This window comes from Malus sylvestris, chromosome 14 (genome assembly GCF_916048215.2).
Source record: "Malus sylvestris chromosome 14, drMalSylv7.2, whole genome shotgun sequence".
In the NCBI taxonomy this organism is placed as follows: domain Eukaryota; kingdom Viridiplantae; phylum Streptophyta; class Magnoliopsida; order Rosales; family Rosaceae; genus Malus; species Malus sylvestris.
Genome location: NC_062273.1, coordinates 15,415,032 through 15,431,509, shown reverse-complemented (window position 1 = coordinate 15,431,509; position 16,478 = coordinate 15,415,032). Strand labels below are relative to the sequence as shown.

At 38.7% G+C, this 16,478-nt stretch overlaps 1 protein-coding gene and 1 non-coding gene across 5 annotated transcripts; one reads left to right on the top strand and one right to left on the bottom strand.

Annotated features, from left to right (window-relative positions):
- The first annotated feature begins 745 nt into the window (after positions 1-745).
- On the top strand, positions 746-817 carry TRNAT-UGU (transfer RNA threonine (anticodon UGU)). Its single transcript has one exon. It is a non-coding gene; the product is annotated as a tRNA-Thr (tRNA).
- A 1,179-nt stretch (positions 818-1,996) lies between these two features.
- On the bottom strand, positions 1,997-7,590 carry LOC126600524 (uncharacterized). 4 transcript variants are annotated; one of them, XM_050267096.1, is made up of 5 exons: positions 7,422-7,590; positions 6,953-7,075; positions 2,964-6,354; positions 2,760-2,839; positions 1,997-2,381 (listed from the first exon to the last, which is right to left on the bottom strand). In XM_050267096.1, exon 3 carries the CDS (start codon positions 6,284-6,286, stop codon positions 3,290-3,292), a length of 2,997 nt encoding a protein of 998 aa, XP_050123053.1. In that variant the 5' UTR covers positions 6,287-6,354; positions 6,953-7,075; positions 7,422-7,590; the 3' UTR covers positions 1,997-2,381; positions 2,760-2,839; positions 2,964-3,289. The 4 variants fall into 4 exon arrangements, with proteins under 4 accessions (XP_050123053.1, XP_050123054.1, XP_050123056.1 ...); XM_050267097.1 differs by lacking the exon at positions 7,422-7,590 and having other exon boundaries at positions 2,964-3,048; positions 3,274-6,354; positions 6,953-7,415; XM_050267099.1 differs by lacking the exon at positions 7,422-7,590 and having other exon boundaries at positions 2,760-2,850; positions 2,965-3,048; positions 3,274-6,354; positions 6,953-7,415.
- Between the last annotated feature and the right edge of the window lie 8,888 nt (positions 7,591-16,478).

The following is a 16,478-nucleotide window of genomic DNA, read 5'->3' as shown; positions in this document are numbered from 1 at the left end:
ATTACAAAACTTAAACATGGGATTCAAGAAAGTTTTGGACTAGTGGTAATTTTGACTGAGGAATGCTTGGCTCCAAGGGTTGAGGAGTTCTTCCTCAAAACACTTTGCGACCGATTTATGAAATTTTGTGCTTATAGTTGGAACCGTTCATATTATAAATATTTTGTAAAAAATCATTTCTGCCAAAAAAATCAATTAAAAAACAAGGTTGTTTAGTTAAATCAACTATAGCAAATAAAAAAACGGTTCGTAATGCTTTTGCACTATCCGACCATTTGTTTTTATAAAATTCGATGATTAAATGATCTCATACTTTATTTATTTTTTGCAAAGATTTTTATAGACTGATTTATAATATGAACAGTTCTGAGTATAAGCACGAAGTTCCATGATTCAGTCATAAAGTATTTTGTGGAGGAACTTCTTCTCACCTTTTGAGGAGCCAAATTAATTGCATTCTGATTTCCATTCCATGTAGACAGAGTAAACTCCTCTAAGCCAGACTAAAGGGGAGGTTGAAGAGAAAACCCTTATCCACCAGAGCAATTTACCGTTGATTGCAGCTCTATAAAGTGACACGTATATTTTAAATTTCAATGAATAAAAAATAAATCCATATATTTCATAAAATAAATCAATAAATTATGTTTACACCCTTCCTTCCCACTAAAATTTTAAACTGGAATGTGAACCAAAAATACATTTAAGCAATAAATAAGTATTATTACTATTACGTAAGCAAGAAGCCCTTATAGCTCAGTGGTAGAGCGTCAGTCTTGTAAACTGAAGGTCCGTAGTTCGATCCTGCGTGAGGGCATTTCGTTTTTATCTTTTTGGTTCTTTATTTTTAGTTTTAATATTTTTTCTGAAAATGTTTTTGCAGATTATAATTTCGATGCAGAAGAAGATGTCACGTCCAACAGTTAACTACACTTTCGAATCGGGTCCCACTTTTATCAGAAATCAATCATACAATCTAACAGAGGAGATGGAGGTCACCAGATGGATTCGTGACAATTTGTTCGTTTCCTTACTTATTGTCAGACTATTTACTTGTGTTCGACAAAGAGTCATTTATTATTTTTTGACTTTTTTGTCCATATGTTTTAAAGATTTATAACTGCTACTGCTCACTCTAATTCTCAAATTTAAATTTGATAGTAATGAATTTTGAATTTGTTCATTAATTATTTTAGCTTTTTCGTGAATTTTTTTTTTTGTTAAAGAGGATGTATTCAATTAGGATTTTGAGGAATTTTAATTCTTTTAATGAATCTAAAAGTATTCAATCAGGATTTTAAGTGATTATCTGAAATTACTGGTGTATTCAGTTAAAATTTTAAGATAGTTTATTAAAATCCGTAAAAATCCGGGTGTATTCAATTAGGATTTTAAAGATGTTTATAACATTCTAGGTGTATTTAATTAGAAGTTGATTTTAAAGAATTTGAGAAAGTTGAACAATTAGAGAGAATTTGAGAGATTTCGTAATGTGTTTTAAACATCCATAAATCTCACAGCTCCATGAGATTTCGAGGGAATTGAATCAAAATTTTATATGGAATCTCTACAAATCAATTATAAACTCCATAAAAATTCATGAATTTATAAATCCATTAAAGTCTCTCAAATTCTCAATTAAATACACAAATATCAAAACAAATTTTCTAAGTTTTACAAGTAATGATATATATTGTTAATTATTCAAATTTAATGAATTTCTTGCTCCAATCATTTGCATCGTATCATTTGTACATCACCCACAAGGCTTGTGATGAGAAAGAAATTTCCGCTCAAACCCATTTGTGAAAGAAGGAAAGAGATCTGAAAGATTCACTTCGGATCTCTTCCACCAAGATCATCGGATCAAGTGATTCGGACTATTGAAATTGCATATCACTTGATCCGGTAGCCTTGATGGAAGAGATCCGGAGATGATCTCTTTCCTTGAAAGAAAAGAGTAGTATGTGATTAAGGACTAATATATCATTATAAATTAAGAACAGAATCTCATTACTTTTTGCTTCCTTATAATCGGAACCGTAATAGGACGCTCATTTGAATAAATAATAAGTCAAAATGGTTTACTGAAATTGAGGATACTTTTGTTATTGTATCGTAATCCTAACAAGTTTTCGCAACTCCAGTGTTGCTATAATCCAAACAAGTTTCAGCAACTCCTGTGGTGCATACACGCTCATAAGTTCATCCGTCAAACTTCGGCACAATAATAAAAGAAGCATCTCAATACGTATTCAGATTCACCGTTCCGACAGCGCTGTAAGCTCACAACAAATTCAGAGTCACAAGGACACACCGTTGCATTTCCGACCACGGCAAGACAGTGCGGAGAAACAAAGAAGTTGTTGCAAAATACTTGCCTACAAAATGAGCAGAAAAGCATCCTGTCAATTCAGATATTACATTGATCTTCCTACGTTGTAACACAAGCATGACAAGTACTACGTCGATATCTTGTCAATTATCAAATCCTTAACCATCTGTGCTTGAATTCAGAGATTAATAGACAACTTCAAGTCAAGCATTTGGTCAGACGATCATCGTATGAATTTGTACGTATGAGTGCATTCAGTTTCGGATGTGATACGTATAAACAACTTCGAGCACATGGGAGCCCGTTATCTATGCAGAATGTACATCCAAATGTTAAGCTTTCTGCATCTTTCCGTATAGCTCACACTCCTAATCGAGACATAAAATTACAGCTCGGAAGTTAAGAGATGAAAGAAAGAGTTTACCTGGATTTGCACTCGGAATATGGCGATGAGCTGTGAAAGTTTTCACTCATGACAGCAATTCGGAACTCCTGTGCTTCTTTCTGCCCTCAACGAACATACAACAAAGTAAGACAACGAGATAGAAATACGGTAGAAGACTGATTCTACATCAAATTAAGATCTCGAGATGCCAAACTCAAAAGTAGTAAAAGAGAAACATATTACCCAGAAGTTAACATGGATGCAAACAATATTTCATATGCCCGACTCCCGCAAGTCATCATCGAACAATCCTTCAAAAACTCTGGAGCTGCATTACAGTTTATTTATAATATGAAAGAGCAAAATCAAAATTTTAATCCCCAATCTGGAGGCAGACAAATGTTATTCACATAAGCATAACAAGAAATGATGATGTTATGCCAAAGGAATGGAATCTCTTTCGGACTAAAAATTGGTATAGAAAAACTATCAGAATGGGGTATACAACTGTTTTATTTCAGACTCTATAAATGCTAGAATAAAATCTGCTTACGAAAAAAAAATGGGATCTACGGTGAAGTATGAATTTGAACATTTGCAAGAAGCCTGGTGACTTTGCTAAGAGTTTCGCGAGCAGCTACAGTGTCTTTATGATCTTCACCACAAACAGAAGTTCTGATAAAAAGCGCCTTCCTAATTAGATCATCAGCTATGTCGAATTGTCCCCCTCTTAGCATCAGCTTGGCCCTAGTTTCTAGCACTGTGGCTCTTGATAGCGCAAGCTCCTGCCAAAGATAAGGATTCAGCTGAGCATTAGTCTGGATCGGCCTCCAACAAAGTGATTTATCGAGCCACTTCTCAACTGGGGTTACAAACGCTTGGTCCGCTGCTTCCAGGGCATTGGTGCATAGGCGGAGGAGTTCTAGGGCAGCATTGCAACGAGAGAATGTTATGAAGGCCCGTATTGCAAGAGGCAAAACCACTTCCTTGACAAGATACAGCAGGTCCGAAACCTTAAGCTCAACGACCACAGGGTCATGGCTGAATCCAAATATTAAGAAACAGGCTGCCCAGATATGTTCTGAGTGTTGAGATATTGATCCACGGCTGATAACAGCTTGAACCATCGCTTGTGCAACTCCGCTCGCAACTCTCTTGCGAGCATAAAGCTTGACGAGTTCATGGAAATGGATATGGTCCTGCCTGGTGCTGCTTCTGGCAATGTTAAACCTTAACAACATGGAAGTCGCTTCTGCTTCTGATTTTTTGGTGTATGATGAAGTAAAGCCACAAGTTAAAGACTTCATCAGCTTTCTCCATAACCACGTCCCTTGATGCTTTTCAGGTATCTTGTGAGCAGCTTGGGCCAACAAAGAAACTGGAATCGCGGCCGGTGCAAACCAAGTACTTGCCTGGACCATTCTCGTTGACAAGCTCCTCGGTCCGTCTGCGTGATCAAAAATCGAGAAACACACCTCGAGGAGTTGCATAAGGAAAGTATGCCGCCTCAACGAATTAGTCCCCCTGCTACTCCATGAAAATTCTTTTAATGGCATTCTATTAGTTGTTTCCAACAGCTTACTTGGAAGTATGGGCAGCTCAGACAATATTGCACCTACAATAGAAAGTCCCAAGGTTGAGCGTCCCACTTTCTCCTCAATAGCCCGTAAAGCATCCAATTCTTCATTTTCTGTGTATTCTTTTACGCTACCCTGCATGAGCGACATTGCTTCTGCCCCGGATAAGTACGAGAGTTTCAAAGGCTCCAAATTCATCACAGAAGGAAGGCGTGTGGATATTATTATGTGCGTCTCTCCACCAAAACGGGGAAGAAGATCCATTACAAGTTTGTGGTCCCACCAATCCTTTTCACTTTCTAAGTTATCAATCACCACCAAAAATGGCATGTTTCTCATGAGTTCTCTGCGTACTCTAGCTATGGCTGTGTCTTCCTGTTCTTCAAAGCTTTTGATTCTGTTTTTGTCAAAGCAATTTTCAACCCCTACATCGACTTCTAGAAACGACCAGAGATTCAAGTAGTTTTGCCTAATATACCTACTTTCCCCTCCTATCCATAAAACCATCTTGTACTTCTGGTGATATCTGTAGGCAAATTCAAGAAGAAGTTCCGTCTTGCCAATTCCCGAGTCCCCCGACACACAAGCAATCCCCTTCCCATACACAACCTTTGTTGATCTTTTTCTCCTTGAATATCTTCCACCACTTTTGGGCTTTGATTGTCTTTGAGGAATTTCTGTGCTTTGCATCTCAATCTCTTTCTCTGACTCCTTCCACACAACTGGTTCTTTTCCCTTTCTGCTTCCAATCTCCAGTTTTCGTTCCCTTCGCCTTTCATCAAATGAACTGCTCCTACCCCACCCAATTGTCAAGTTCTTTCGTCTAGGCCTAGCCTTAAGCTCAAAATAATCTCTTTCTGCTTCTCCACTGACATCACCAAAAAGTATGAATTCCAGCTCAGAGAGTTCCTTCTTCCTGCCAATAAAGTTCTCATTTCGAGGGAAAGGGAACTCCTCTTTCTCCACCTTCTCTCTCCACTTGCTTAACCGGTCTACAACACTTCTCCTCCCTAATCTAATTGCTAATAATGTGACGGCCCTTAATATACAATCTCTCCAGTTACCATCCTGAGCCTCCAATTTCCATTCATCCACCCGGGAGAGGCTATGAAGAGCTTCTTTCCACTCCTTCTCGAGTCCTCCATACAAAATCCATAACTCTCCCCCATGTCTTTCCCACAGCTCTCCTCTCTTCTCAACGATATCCCTGACAAGGCAATCACCTGGACGCAAATCAAAGAATATTGGGACCAAGTTCTTCTTGCTAGCGAAAAATTGAAGTTCCTCGATGGTATATGGATTTCGGAATGACTTCCTTGTTAGGATGACAATCCCAAAAGAAGAAACGTCCATGGCCCTCTCAACAATTCCATGTTTGCGAGAGTTCCTACATCGAGCTCTATCAGATACAAAGCAACTCATCCCCTGAACTTCCAACTCAACTCGGAGCCAATTAGCAAACCTCAGCAAAGAGGGTTTACGGCCATGCAAACCTATGAAAACATCACAGCTCCTCAGTCTATTAGATGTCATTGAAACCGGACCAGATATATATGAGTCTCCAGAGTTTCTCCCAGGCCTTCTCTGCCTCTCTCTTTGCCCAGAATACTCATAGACCCAGGCATGGCTGTGACTAGATAGAATGCTATTAGAAATGGCTGTTGAGGAAGACACGCGGTCAAACTTCTCAAAATCACCTGAGACTGAAGCAGCTGGGGCCGGTGACATGTTTGACAATTTATATCTTACATTTGCTAGAGATTCAAGGTCTGGAATTCCAGAGCTGGAACTGAGGGGATCTGTACTTAAAACCATGCTATCACATGGAGCATCAGACCTTGTTGATTCAGATAGTTGACAAGATGGCGATCTTGGGGAGAAAAATGGCGACTGGTTTGCTGAAAAGAATGCCGAAGATGAGGTGGACATATTCCTTGAAGTTGTAGCCGGTAAAGAACAGAACCTCGAGCTATCATCTCCGATATCCATATCTACAAACTTTCCCTCTTTCCGAATGACTCAAATACAGTGCAGTTGCATAAGATGTAAACGCCACTCTGAAATGGAAGACACATCTTCAATCAGTAGTCGAATTCCAAAATCCCATGTAAACAACTTTAAAATGCAGTAGAATTGAATTCTCTTTTCCAAACTAATCGGTTTTAGAGTCGAGAAACTAAGACAAGCATTCTACAACACTGTAAGAAATGTACACATAGTCGATATCTGACAGCAACAGACAAATGGAACCACGAAACGAAAGTCTACTCTTCACACAATTAGGAAGAGGACCAAGACAGCAGTATATGCCTTAACACAGAAAAACAACGTTGTTCGTGTTCGAAACCAAGAGAGAAAAACAAAAGAAATTCATTCAAGCGATACAGTAAATGATATACGGCGACAATGCAAATGGAATCCAAAAATATATGGAAACCCAAAAGTCAATACCTAAAATAATTGCAGCCAAAAACTTACACAAATTTTAAATTTATGCTTCCCAAAAACCCAACCGACACTTGAAACACACTCACTCACTAAAATCATAGAAACGAAATTTGATAGAGGATGGTATTTTGAGGCAATACAGATCCAATGCGAAATATAATAACACGGAAAATAATAAAACTTGAAAATTCAGATATGAACACTTGCCAGGATTCAAATCTAAGAACAAGGAAGCAAAAAATCCATCTTTTCTCCTCGAGTAGAAGAACCCAGTTGGCTGAAATCAATGAGGCCCCCGAAAAAGTTCAGACTTTGGCAAAACCCAAATCTCTGGAAAATGAACACAGCGGAGTTAAACCAGACGTGTAGAGAGAGAAACCACAGGTGTAGAGAGAGAAAGGAAGACTGAAACATGGAAATATGTAATTGCCCCAAAGGCCGAAACGGGGAAAGGGAAAGTATCTTTAGGACAAAGGACAAGATTTTTCATTCGGAAGACGAGGTTTTGACAAAATGCAATCACTGTGGGATTGAAATAATGGGCATTTAAGATATATACCATTTTTAGACACGGTTTTTATTCAAATTTTCAGCCCCAAAAATTTAGAGTTAGGGACAAAGTGAAGATTTTTCGTGAAAAAAATGAATTTTCTGAGTGTTGGGTTTTGGTTTTTACCTCTTTGGAGACTACAAAAAATGGAAAAATCTGAGAGACGCTTTATTTCTGCTCTCTCCCTCTCTCTCTCTAAAGTCACTGTGATGTCTGAGGGACTGAGGAAGTGGTCTGAAGGGGAAGGAACACCGTTGAAGTGAGGAAAAAGATGGGGCCCAGAAGAAGAGATCTGACGAGGTATGCCTGGTAGGCTCCATGTTCATACCTTTTATTGCTGTGAAATTTTTTCAGAGAAATCCACTCTGTTTTGGGGTTCTGGATTCACATTTGTAACTTTTTGGACTTTGGTCACACTGTTCATGTGGGTGTGTGTCTTTAAAAGGTTTTTATTTTTTCATCAATCTTGTATAAATTTCTCTGTTTAGATCTTTAAATTGTTGTACTTTTTAGTTTTTTCATATGGCATCTTGGTGTTTGGATGCTTGACTCAAGTCAGGCTGATTCAAAGATATTTCAGTTGTGAAGCTACGTTCTGTGAGTTTCTGAGATACTTTTTGGGTTTTACAACTTAAAGTCTTAGTCTTTTACTCGCCAAATTGAATAAGTTTTGGTTAGTGGCAAATTGGATTAGCTTTGGTTATATTTGTTCGTTAGTGGTTAATGGTTAACTTGTTTCGTTAGTTATGATATTGTCGCTATTATAAAATTAGGTCATTCGGCTAAATAATAAGCTCGTTTAAGTTACAATTATAAAATTTGGCTGAAGTTGATTTGATTCAAAGATAATTTAATTGTGAAATTCATGGGCTTGTGAGGCAATCTCTCAATTTACCATCTAAACCCTATTTTTGTGAGTTTCAATCAACTCGAATGAGACTTTTATGTATTAATTCGTTAACAGTTAACTTATTATGTAAGAGTATATACGATTTTGTCGCTATTGTAAAATCGGGTCAACCAATCAAATAGTAAGCTCATAAAAACATATATTAAACCTGTATTTAATTAACTCCCACTAATTATACAATAGTTGTTATTATGAATTAATTGAAGGTAAGTGTTTATACCATATTTAGGGTCTCGTATTTAGACCTCGTATAAATACTCGGATGACTTAAATATAATTATGTAATAAAGGAATGGGCAAATATGTAATAAGTGAGGAGTCCTTATTCTATAAAAGGACCCCTCACCCTCACAATTGGGGGAGGCCAATTCCTAGGCCCTCTCTCACCCTCAGAAGCTCTCTCCATCTCTCTCCCTCACAAACAGATAAATACAATATCAATGTGGACGTAGCCCAAACCTTGGGGTGAACCATGATACATCTTGTGTTATTTACATTTCATGCAGATTCATGGTCGGATTTACGTTGTTCCAAGACCTCCGGTTTTGTGCATCAACATTTGGCGCCGTCTGTGGAAATCGATACGAAAAGTTGTGTCGGTTCTCTTTCATTTTTTCACTTCCGCAGTGAATCTGCAAAATCCATTTCAAATCTCCAAACACCACTCAAACACAACTCAAGAAAACCTCAACTCATCATTGTTTATTTCACAATGAACTTCTCTGCTGCTTCAATCTCTATCGTCCATCACGACATCATCACAGTAATAAACTCACACATCACAGTTTACAGGGTCACAGTTTACAGAGCCAATCAACAAATATCTTTTCTTCTCTCTAAACCCACAATCTCAGATGAAGCTCGTTGTTTTTCCCTTTCTCATATTCTCCTGCAATTTCAAATTTGCACTGCCTATGCAAATCTCTCCGACGCCGTCCTCTGCAACCCCTTCGACATCGCCACCTGGGTCTACTCCCTCATCTTTGGGTTTCAGTTAAATACGGATTCAACCAGTCCCGAGCTGCAGGAGCGAGGAACAAAGCTTGGGACTGATGGCCGTGGTATCCGCATAGATCGGTGGGTCCTCGAGAGCTGGTTTGGGCTGTTCATTTCTCGGATGCGGTGCCAATTCGTCAGTGAACACTTAAGCCTGGACATCGGGGTTCACTTCCTTAGCTGAATCAACGGAATTCGAAGCCGTAAAAGTACTGACGCGCTGAGTGGTGGCGGTGATCTCGCCACAACTGCGCCGACAACTGGTGCTGCCTCTGACGACTCATCCATCTCGATCTCGTCGATAACTGGTGTTGCCTCAACTACGGCGACGACCAGTACCACTACTGCTTGCACGTCTTCGTCCGCGCTCACAAACGTCGAGTCGATGTTGGATGATGATCAAAGCAAAAACGAGAAGCAGAAGCACAGGAAGCAAATGAGGAGATTACTGAAAGTAATGATGAAAGATTAGCTGACCCTCCACGACCTCTCATTCCGCCCCCAGGGTCCCCCTTACGGCGTCGATTTACGTCCCCGACACCTTCCACGATGCCCACCAAGTCCTGGTCGACTTTGGCACTAGCTACATCGGAAAGATTTTTGTTGAAGCGGCCCGTCAGTTCCACAATGCAGATTGGGTCACGGTTAGAGATGGGGAGTCGGATTTTGTTAAACAACACCAAAAAAGAGATTCAATGTGCACTGTTCTAAAAGGCCGCGTGTACAAATTGTCTCCATACATGAGATTTCACCCTGGAGGTATGTACATATTTTAGTCTGCTCAAGTTCAAATGTTAGTTGGAGTGAGCTGTGTCATTCCAAGTATGTATTGCTGACATCTCATCAGCCATAAATAAAATATGTAAGCATTACACATGAAAAAGAAAAATGGGGATTTCCTGGGACACAGATGAGGAATGGTTCAAGGAATATTTCAGGAAGTATGGAGAAGTGGTGGAGGCTGTGATCATGAGGGATCGTGCAAAAGCGGAGATAAGATTAATGTACTTATCATTCCTTGTCTGCCATCTGCAAAAGAGAAAAGAAGACAGAAATAAAAGCAAAAGTAAAGCAGAAAAGGAAAAGAGAAAAGAAGAAGAGAAGCACATGGGGACACTGCAAAAGTAAGGAATAAACACCCCACCAAAAAGATGTGATTTACTTTTCTTATTTCTAAATGATGTAAATTATTTTTCTTATCTTTCAGATACATATGTATAAACCCCATCAGAGGGTAATAAAAAATAAAAAATAAATAAAAATAAGGGGGCAAAGCCCAAAACAAATGGGCTGGCATGTTGTGGAGGGCGAAGGCTCATAAGCCCAAAATAACACCAACCAGGTCATCAAAAGTATGCACAGTACTCCACAATTATTCGGCAACCCGCCGCTATTACCACCAATCAAGTGATCAAAAGTACGCCCAGTACTCCAAAATTATTCGACAACCTGCCACTATTACCACCAACCAGGTGATGAAATGTACAACCCGTACTCTAATATCATTTGGCAACTAGCCATTCATGCCACCAACCAGGTGAGGAAATGTACAACACGTAGTTTAATATCATTTGGCAACTAGCCATTCATGCCACCAACCAGATGATGAAATATACAACCCGTACTCTCCTTCATGCCACCAACCAAGTGATCAAAAGTACGTCCAGTACTCCAAATTATACATGAGCATTACTCATGTCATTTATACATAAACATTCATGAGCATCACTCATGACAATCATACATAAACATTCATGACCATCATTCATGTCAACATTCATGAGCATCACTCATGACAACATCCATGAGCATCACTCATGTCAATCAGCTTCAAAAGCTTCATTTACAGAGCTCTAGCTTCAAAAGCTTCATTTACAAAAGCTTCAGCTTCGAAAGTTTCATTTACAGAGCTCTAGCTTCAAAGCTTCACTTGCAAAGCTTCACCTACAAAGCTTCAGTGCAGGGTATACAAATACAGCCTCCGAACAACCGCCACTTCAGCCCATACATGGATTCAATTTGAAGTCTCCAGCCAAGACTCTATTGACCGAAGACTTGGGGGACTACACTATACACCATATATTGGGCCTCAACTGGGCCTCATGAAAAATACTTGGGGGACTTAGCCCATTATTTATGTATTGAGGAGCGAGCCCTTATTCTATAAAAGAGACTCCCTCACCATCATTAGAGAGCATCACTCCTAACCCATTATTCATGTACTAAGGAGCGAGCCCTTATTTTATAAAAGGGACTCCTTCACCTTCGTTAGAGAGCATCGCCGCCAGCTGAGCAACCGCCTCGCCGCGAGCATCACTCATAACTCATCATTTATGTATTGAGGAGCGAGCCCTTATTTTATAAAAAGGACTCATTCACCATCATTAGAGAGCATTAACTCTAGCCCATCATCCATATATTGAGGAGTGAGCCCTTATTCTATAAAAGGGACTATCTCACCTTCAAACGCCACAAGCCAAGCCACCCAAGGCAATATAAGCCACGAGCCGAACAGCCTCGCATCGTGTGCTACTTCTAGTTGAGCATCATTTCAGATTGAGCACCGCCTCATATCGAGCATCAGTTCAAGACAACATCTAGTTACTTCGGCTGACACATGGACTGAATTTCAAGTGTCCAACTAAAAGACTCTCTTGACTGAAGACTTGGGGGACTACTGTTTATACCATATTTAGGGCCTCGTATTTAGACCTCGTATAAATACTCAGGGGACTTAAATGTAATTATGTAATAAAGGAATGGGCAAATATGTAATAAGTGAGGAGTCCTTATTCTATAAAAGGACCCATCACCCTCACAATTGGGGGAGGCCAATTCCTAGGCCTTCTCTCACCCTCAGAAGCTCTCTCCATCTCTCTCTCTCTCACAAACAGATAAATACAATATCAGTGTGGACGTAGCCCAAACCTTGGGGTGAACCACGATACATCTTATGTTATTTACATTTCATGCAGATTCACGATCGAATTTACGTTGTTCTACGATCTCCCGTTTTGCGCATCAACAGTAAGTATTAATAAATTTAGCATAACCAAAAATTGACTTTGGGATAAAGAAAATAATAAGAAAATGTAGAACAATACTTCAATATTTCAAAGAGAGAAATTTTATGAGTGACGCCTCTCATGTCTAGCCTACAAATGGTGGAGGCAGATTCTCTGCCCTCCCACTTCTCGTGCCCTCCCGTACCCTTCTGTTTTATGTGGTCATGGTTAAGCCACGTCAACATTTTATATATATATTTTTTTATAGGGATAATAAGACAAAAATGAATAGTAATATAAAATGTTGACGTGGCTTAACCGTGACCACACAAACGGGAGGGCACGAGAAGTGGGAGGGTAAAGAATTTGCCTCCCCACTTACCCTACAATTGGAAAGCTTTTTAGGTGAAATGATCTTTGAGATTGTCATATTCTTCATTTTGATTCATGAAAATGAAAATCGATAGGAATGGTATTTAAGTTTGTCCACTGTAAATCATTTGATCATCTAGTGGATATTCTGTCAATATCCTCGTTAAATGGAGAAGGTAGTTTGATAAAAAATACCTTTAAAAGGTGGTTACTACTCGTCCATGTGACAATTTAACAAGGTTATTGATAGATTTTTTACAGAAATACCAAATGATTTACGACGGACAAACTTAGGGAACCACTTAAATCGATTTTCTTTGTCAAGGAAAAAAACTGAGTAATGTTAATTTCAGAGACCATTTTGGACAAAAAGTCTATTTTGATATAATATAAAGCGTGCATGTGGTCCAATGTCCTAGTGGATAGGGTGTTGGGTTTTCATCCATATGTTCCGATTCTGAAACTTCCCTTTCTCCTAAATTATTGTAATAGTTTCAAATTTTCTCCCACCAACTTTTGTGGTTTGAAGAACCCTTTGATTTGCTCAGGGATATTTTATTTGAAGAAAGTTTGTAATTTGTTATGTTTGTTATGTATTGTCATTTGAGGATAGTTCTCTATGTCGTCCGGGACGCTCTTTTCCCTTCGACCGGGTTGGAAGCCCCGACAAGGTTTTTTCGATGCCCATTAAGCACACTATCCTCAGTTTGTACGTGTTATATTTCAATGCAATGAATAGCGTACTTTTCCTTTAAAAAAAAAAGATCACTTTGTTAGCCTAATTTATTCATGAATCCAATAAAACTCAACAAAGGCATAAAGCAGCCCATAGATGAAGCAATTCACTTACCATCGATGAACTCAGTCGGAACACACATCTTAGGCGAGGGTTCAGATTCCCATTCTTCCCTAACCTCCAAGGTATCCCTTGCCCACTTATGAGCGCATTTACTCGAGGCGTCGAGCAATCTACAATGATACCTCAGTTGCTCCACACCATTTAGTTTGCTCTACATTGCGCCCATAGCGCCTCAAGTCGTGGCCCCAATCGCACGACCTCCCTTGGCTTCAGCCAAACTAAGTAGCCTAAGCCATAGGCCTCTGCCACGCCACCTCTTCGGTCCACGCCAAGCCGACTCCCAGCCCCTGCCAACCAACGTGTCGCACCACCTCAAAGGTTGCCCCGCGACAGTACCACCTAAGAAGAAGACAAAGAAAAATTATTTTTTCTTACCTTGGTACGGCACGGAGAAGAAGAACAACTCTTTGTCAGGGCAAGCAAAGAAGAAAGCTAGGGGAGGTGGAATAAATTTCCTATGGCTTTCTTTCTTTCTTGTAGGGATAAAGATTCTCTAAATTTATTTAACGAGGCTAAGCGATTTGCCAAAGTTGTGGGATGTAAAAATGCATTGGTAAGGAAGCATTCCGCCTAGAGGGAAGCACCTGCGCTAGCGGTGGTGGATGAAGAGGAAGCGAGAATGTCAGCTTGACTAACATAAACATTGGTAAGAATCCAATGCCCCGAAAACCTAAGGGTTCCTTCTCAAGGTTTGTCCACGGAGGGTGAGTCAAGGCCTAAGATCAGGCCGAAGTGCGTAGTCGATGGACAATAGGTGAATATTCTTGTACTACCCCTTGTTGTTCCTGAGGGATGAAGGAGGCTAGGTTAGCCGAAAAATGGTTATCGGTTCAAGGACGCAGGGTGCTTCTTATTTTTCAGGGTAAGAAGGGGTAGAGAAAATACCTCGGTATACATAGATATCTTTCTATCTATGATTAATATTTCTAGTATCAATACACAACTTTTTCTTGAATCAACAAAAATATTATTAATAAAAACATTAACAGTAATGAAGCAAAGTTTAAGCAGCAGACTACGACTACTCACAGCTCCCCTGCTTATGAACCTGCTCATGGAGTAGAAAAGTCAAAAGGTATTAAAGATAAGGATTAATTACCAAATCCTATCTTTAATGCAATCCTAAATAGAGACCAACACATAAGTAAAGATCCTTATCACAATCAATTAGGATATTCCCATCATCATTCCAAGATATTATGTCCAAATTAATATCTTGGAAATATTTTTTCCTTGCACATCCTGTGGATGACATAACTTGGCTAATAGGAAGCTGCCATGTGTAGAGCAAAACCCTATCCCATGGCCGGCCACCTCCTCCTACATATACCCATCATCCCCACAAAATTTCGGTAAACTTTTCGCTATAAAAAAAAACCCCTATACAATCACTCTATTCACAGTTAGTGAATTAGGCATCAAAGATCCACTGGTCAATTCCCACTCCAAAAAAAAAAAAAAAAAAAAAAAACCTCTTCGTGGGCTTGTGAGGCTTTGGTCTTTGATAAAAAATGTTGATTGTTTTATAGGCACTTTTTTTGTCAAGACTGAAGATCATGAAATTGTCTACTATAGTAATTATTGTTTGATTTGTAATGAATTATGTATAGTCTCATACCTCGCTTGGTGTCGAAGATTGATTTGAATTAGATAACTATTAGATTCAACGAATGTTGAGTGAAAACATGAATGTCAACTTATGTCGTTTATTCAAATTAAAAAGAACATATAAATTTACTTTGTTCATAACCGCTCACTTTTTTGTCTCTCATACGCTCTAAAATAGTGTCTAACTTTCTTTTTTGACCATACAACAAGAGTTTGGAATCAATGAGTGAGGATTAATCGTCATTCATTCTTGAATTTTGTATTAAAGATAGAGATTAGAATATTAAAATAATATATATTTAATTCAATCCTTAATATCAAATATAAGAGTGAATGCTGACACAAATTTCGTAAAAATTTCTCATTGAAAAATTGCGTGTCTTTTAATTCCATTCAAAATACACAGATCTTTTGCCAATCATTTTTAATAAAAAATACATGTGTTTTTATTTTTATTTTTATGAAACGATATATTAACATTAAGTGGGTGAGAGAATAAATTGGTTGTGAATTTGTTCATATTAGATTTGCATTTAAAACTTTTCATTTATAACTGAAAAAAAATATCACTAAATAATAGTATTAAGTGACAACAAAAATACATGTTTGTTTTGGTAAACAATTTACACTAAATTTCCCATGAACCATTAATGGATTATTATAACAGTTTTATCCACCAACTAGAGGACTTACCGGTTGACTTAAAATCATATTGGACATGTGGCTCTTTCAACGTCAGTCCAAAACACTCTTTTGCTACTTACTTCTTGAGAGCACATGCTTCCATGTGAAACCACACACGGATAGAGAGCTATGATTTGTTCCAACTCATTATCCTCCATGCAATCAACGGCTTAGATTGCAACACCTGCATCACTCCCTAAGAAAAATAATAATAACAGTATATTTTACAAATTAAAGATTGGAGTTTTAAAGTTTGAAATGGGTTGAAGTTGAACACACCCCACAGATTTGTAGACAGCTTCTCTGCTTGATTGTGATTACGGACAATGTAAAATTCTTTTTGTGAACCCAAAAATAGTGAATAACCGTGGTTTATCATCAGTTGTCTCCTTTTTTTATGAGAAGAACACAATACAAGTAGGGATGTCAATTTTAACCGTTAAATCCAATAATTGTGGATAATCGCCTGAATGGAACAGTTTTGGGTATGGAAGGTTGGGTATATTTTGGATATGGAGAAAAACCGTTTATATTAGTCAGTTATGGTTTTTGATATGATTATAGGGATCCCCAATGTTAGATCCTACATCGCCCAGGTGAGTGAATCCTCTATGCCTTATATGTACATGCTCACCTCCATATAGCACGAGGCCTTTTGGGAGCTCATTGGCTTCGGGTTCCATCGGAACTTCGAAGTTAAGCGAGTTCACGCGAAAGCAATCCCATGATGGGTGACCCACTAGGAAATT

Coding starts and splice junctions, on each gene's coding strand:
- LOC126600524 (XM_050267096.1), bottom strand. CDS start 6,286: ATGGATATCGGAGATGATAGCTCGAGGTTCTGTTCTTTACCGGCTACA.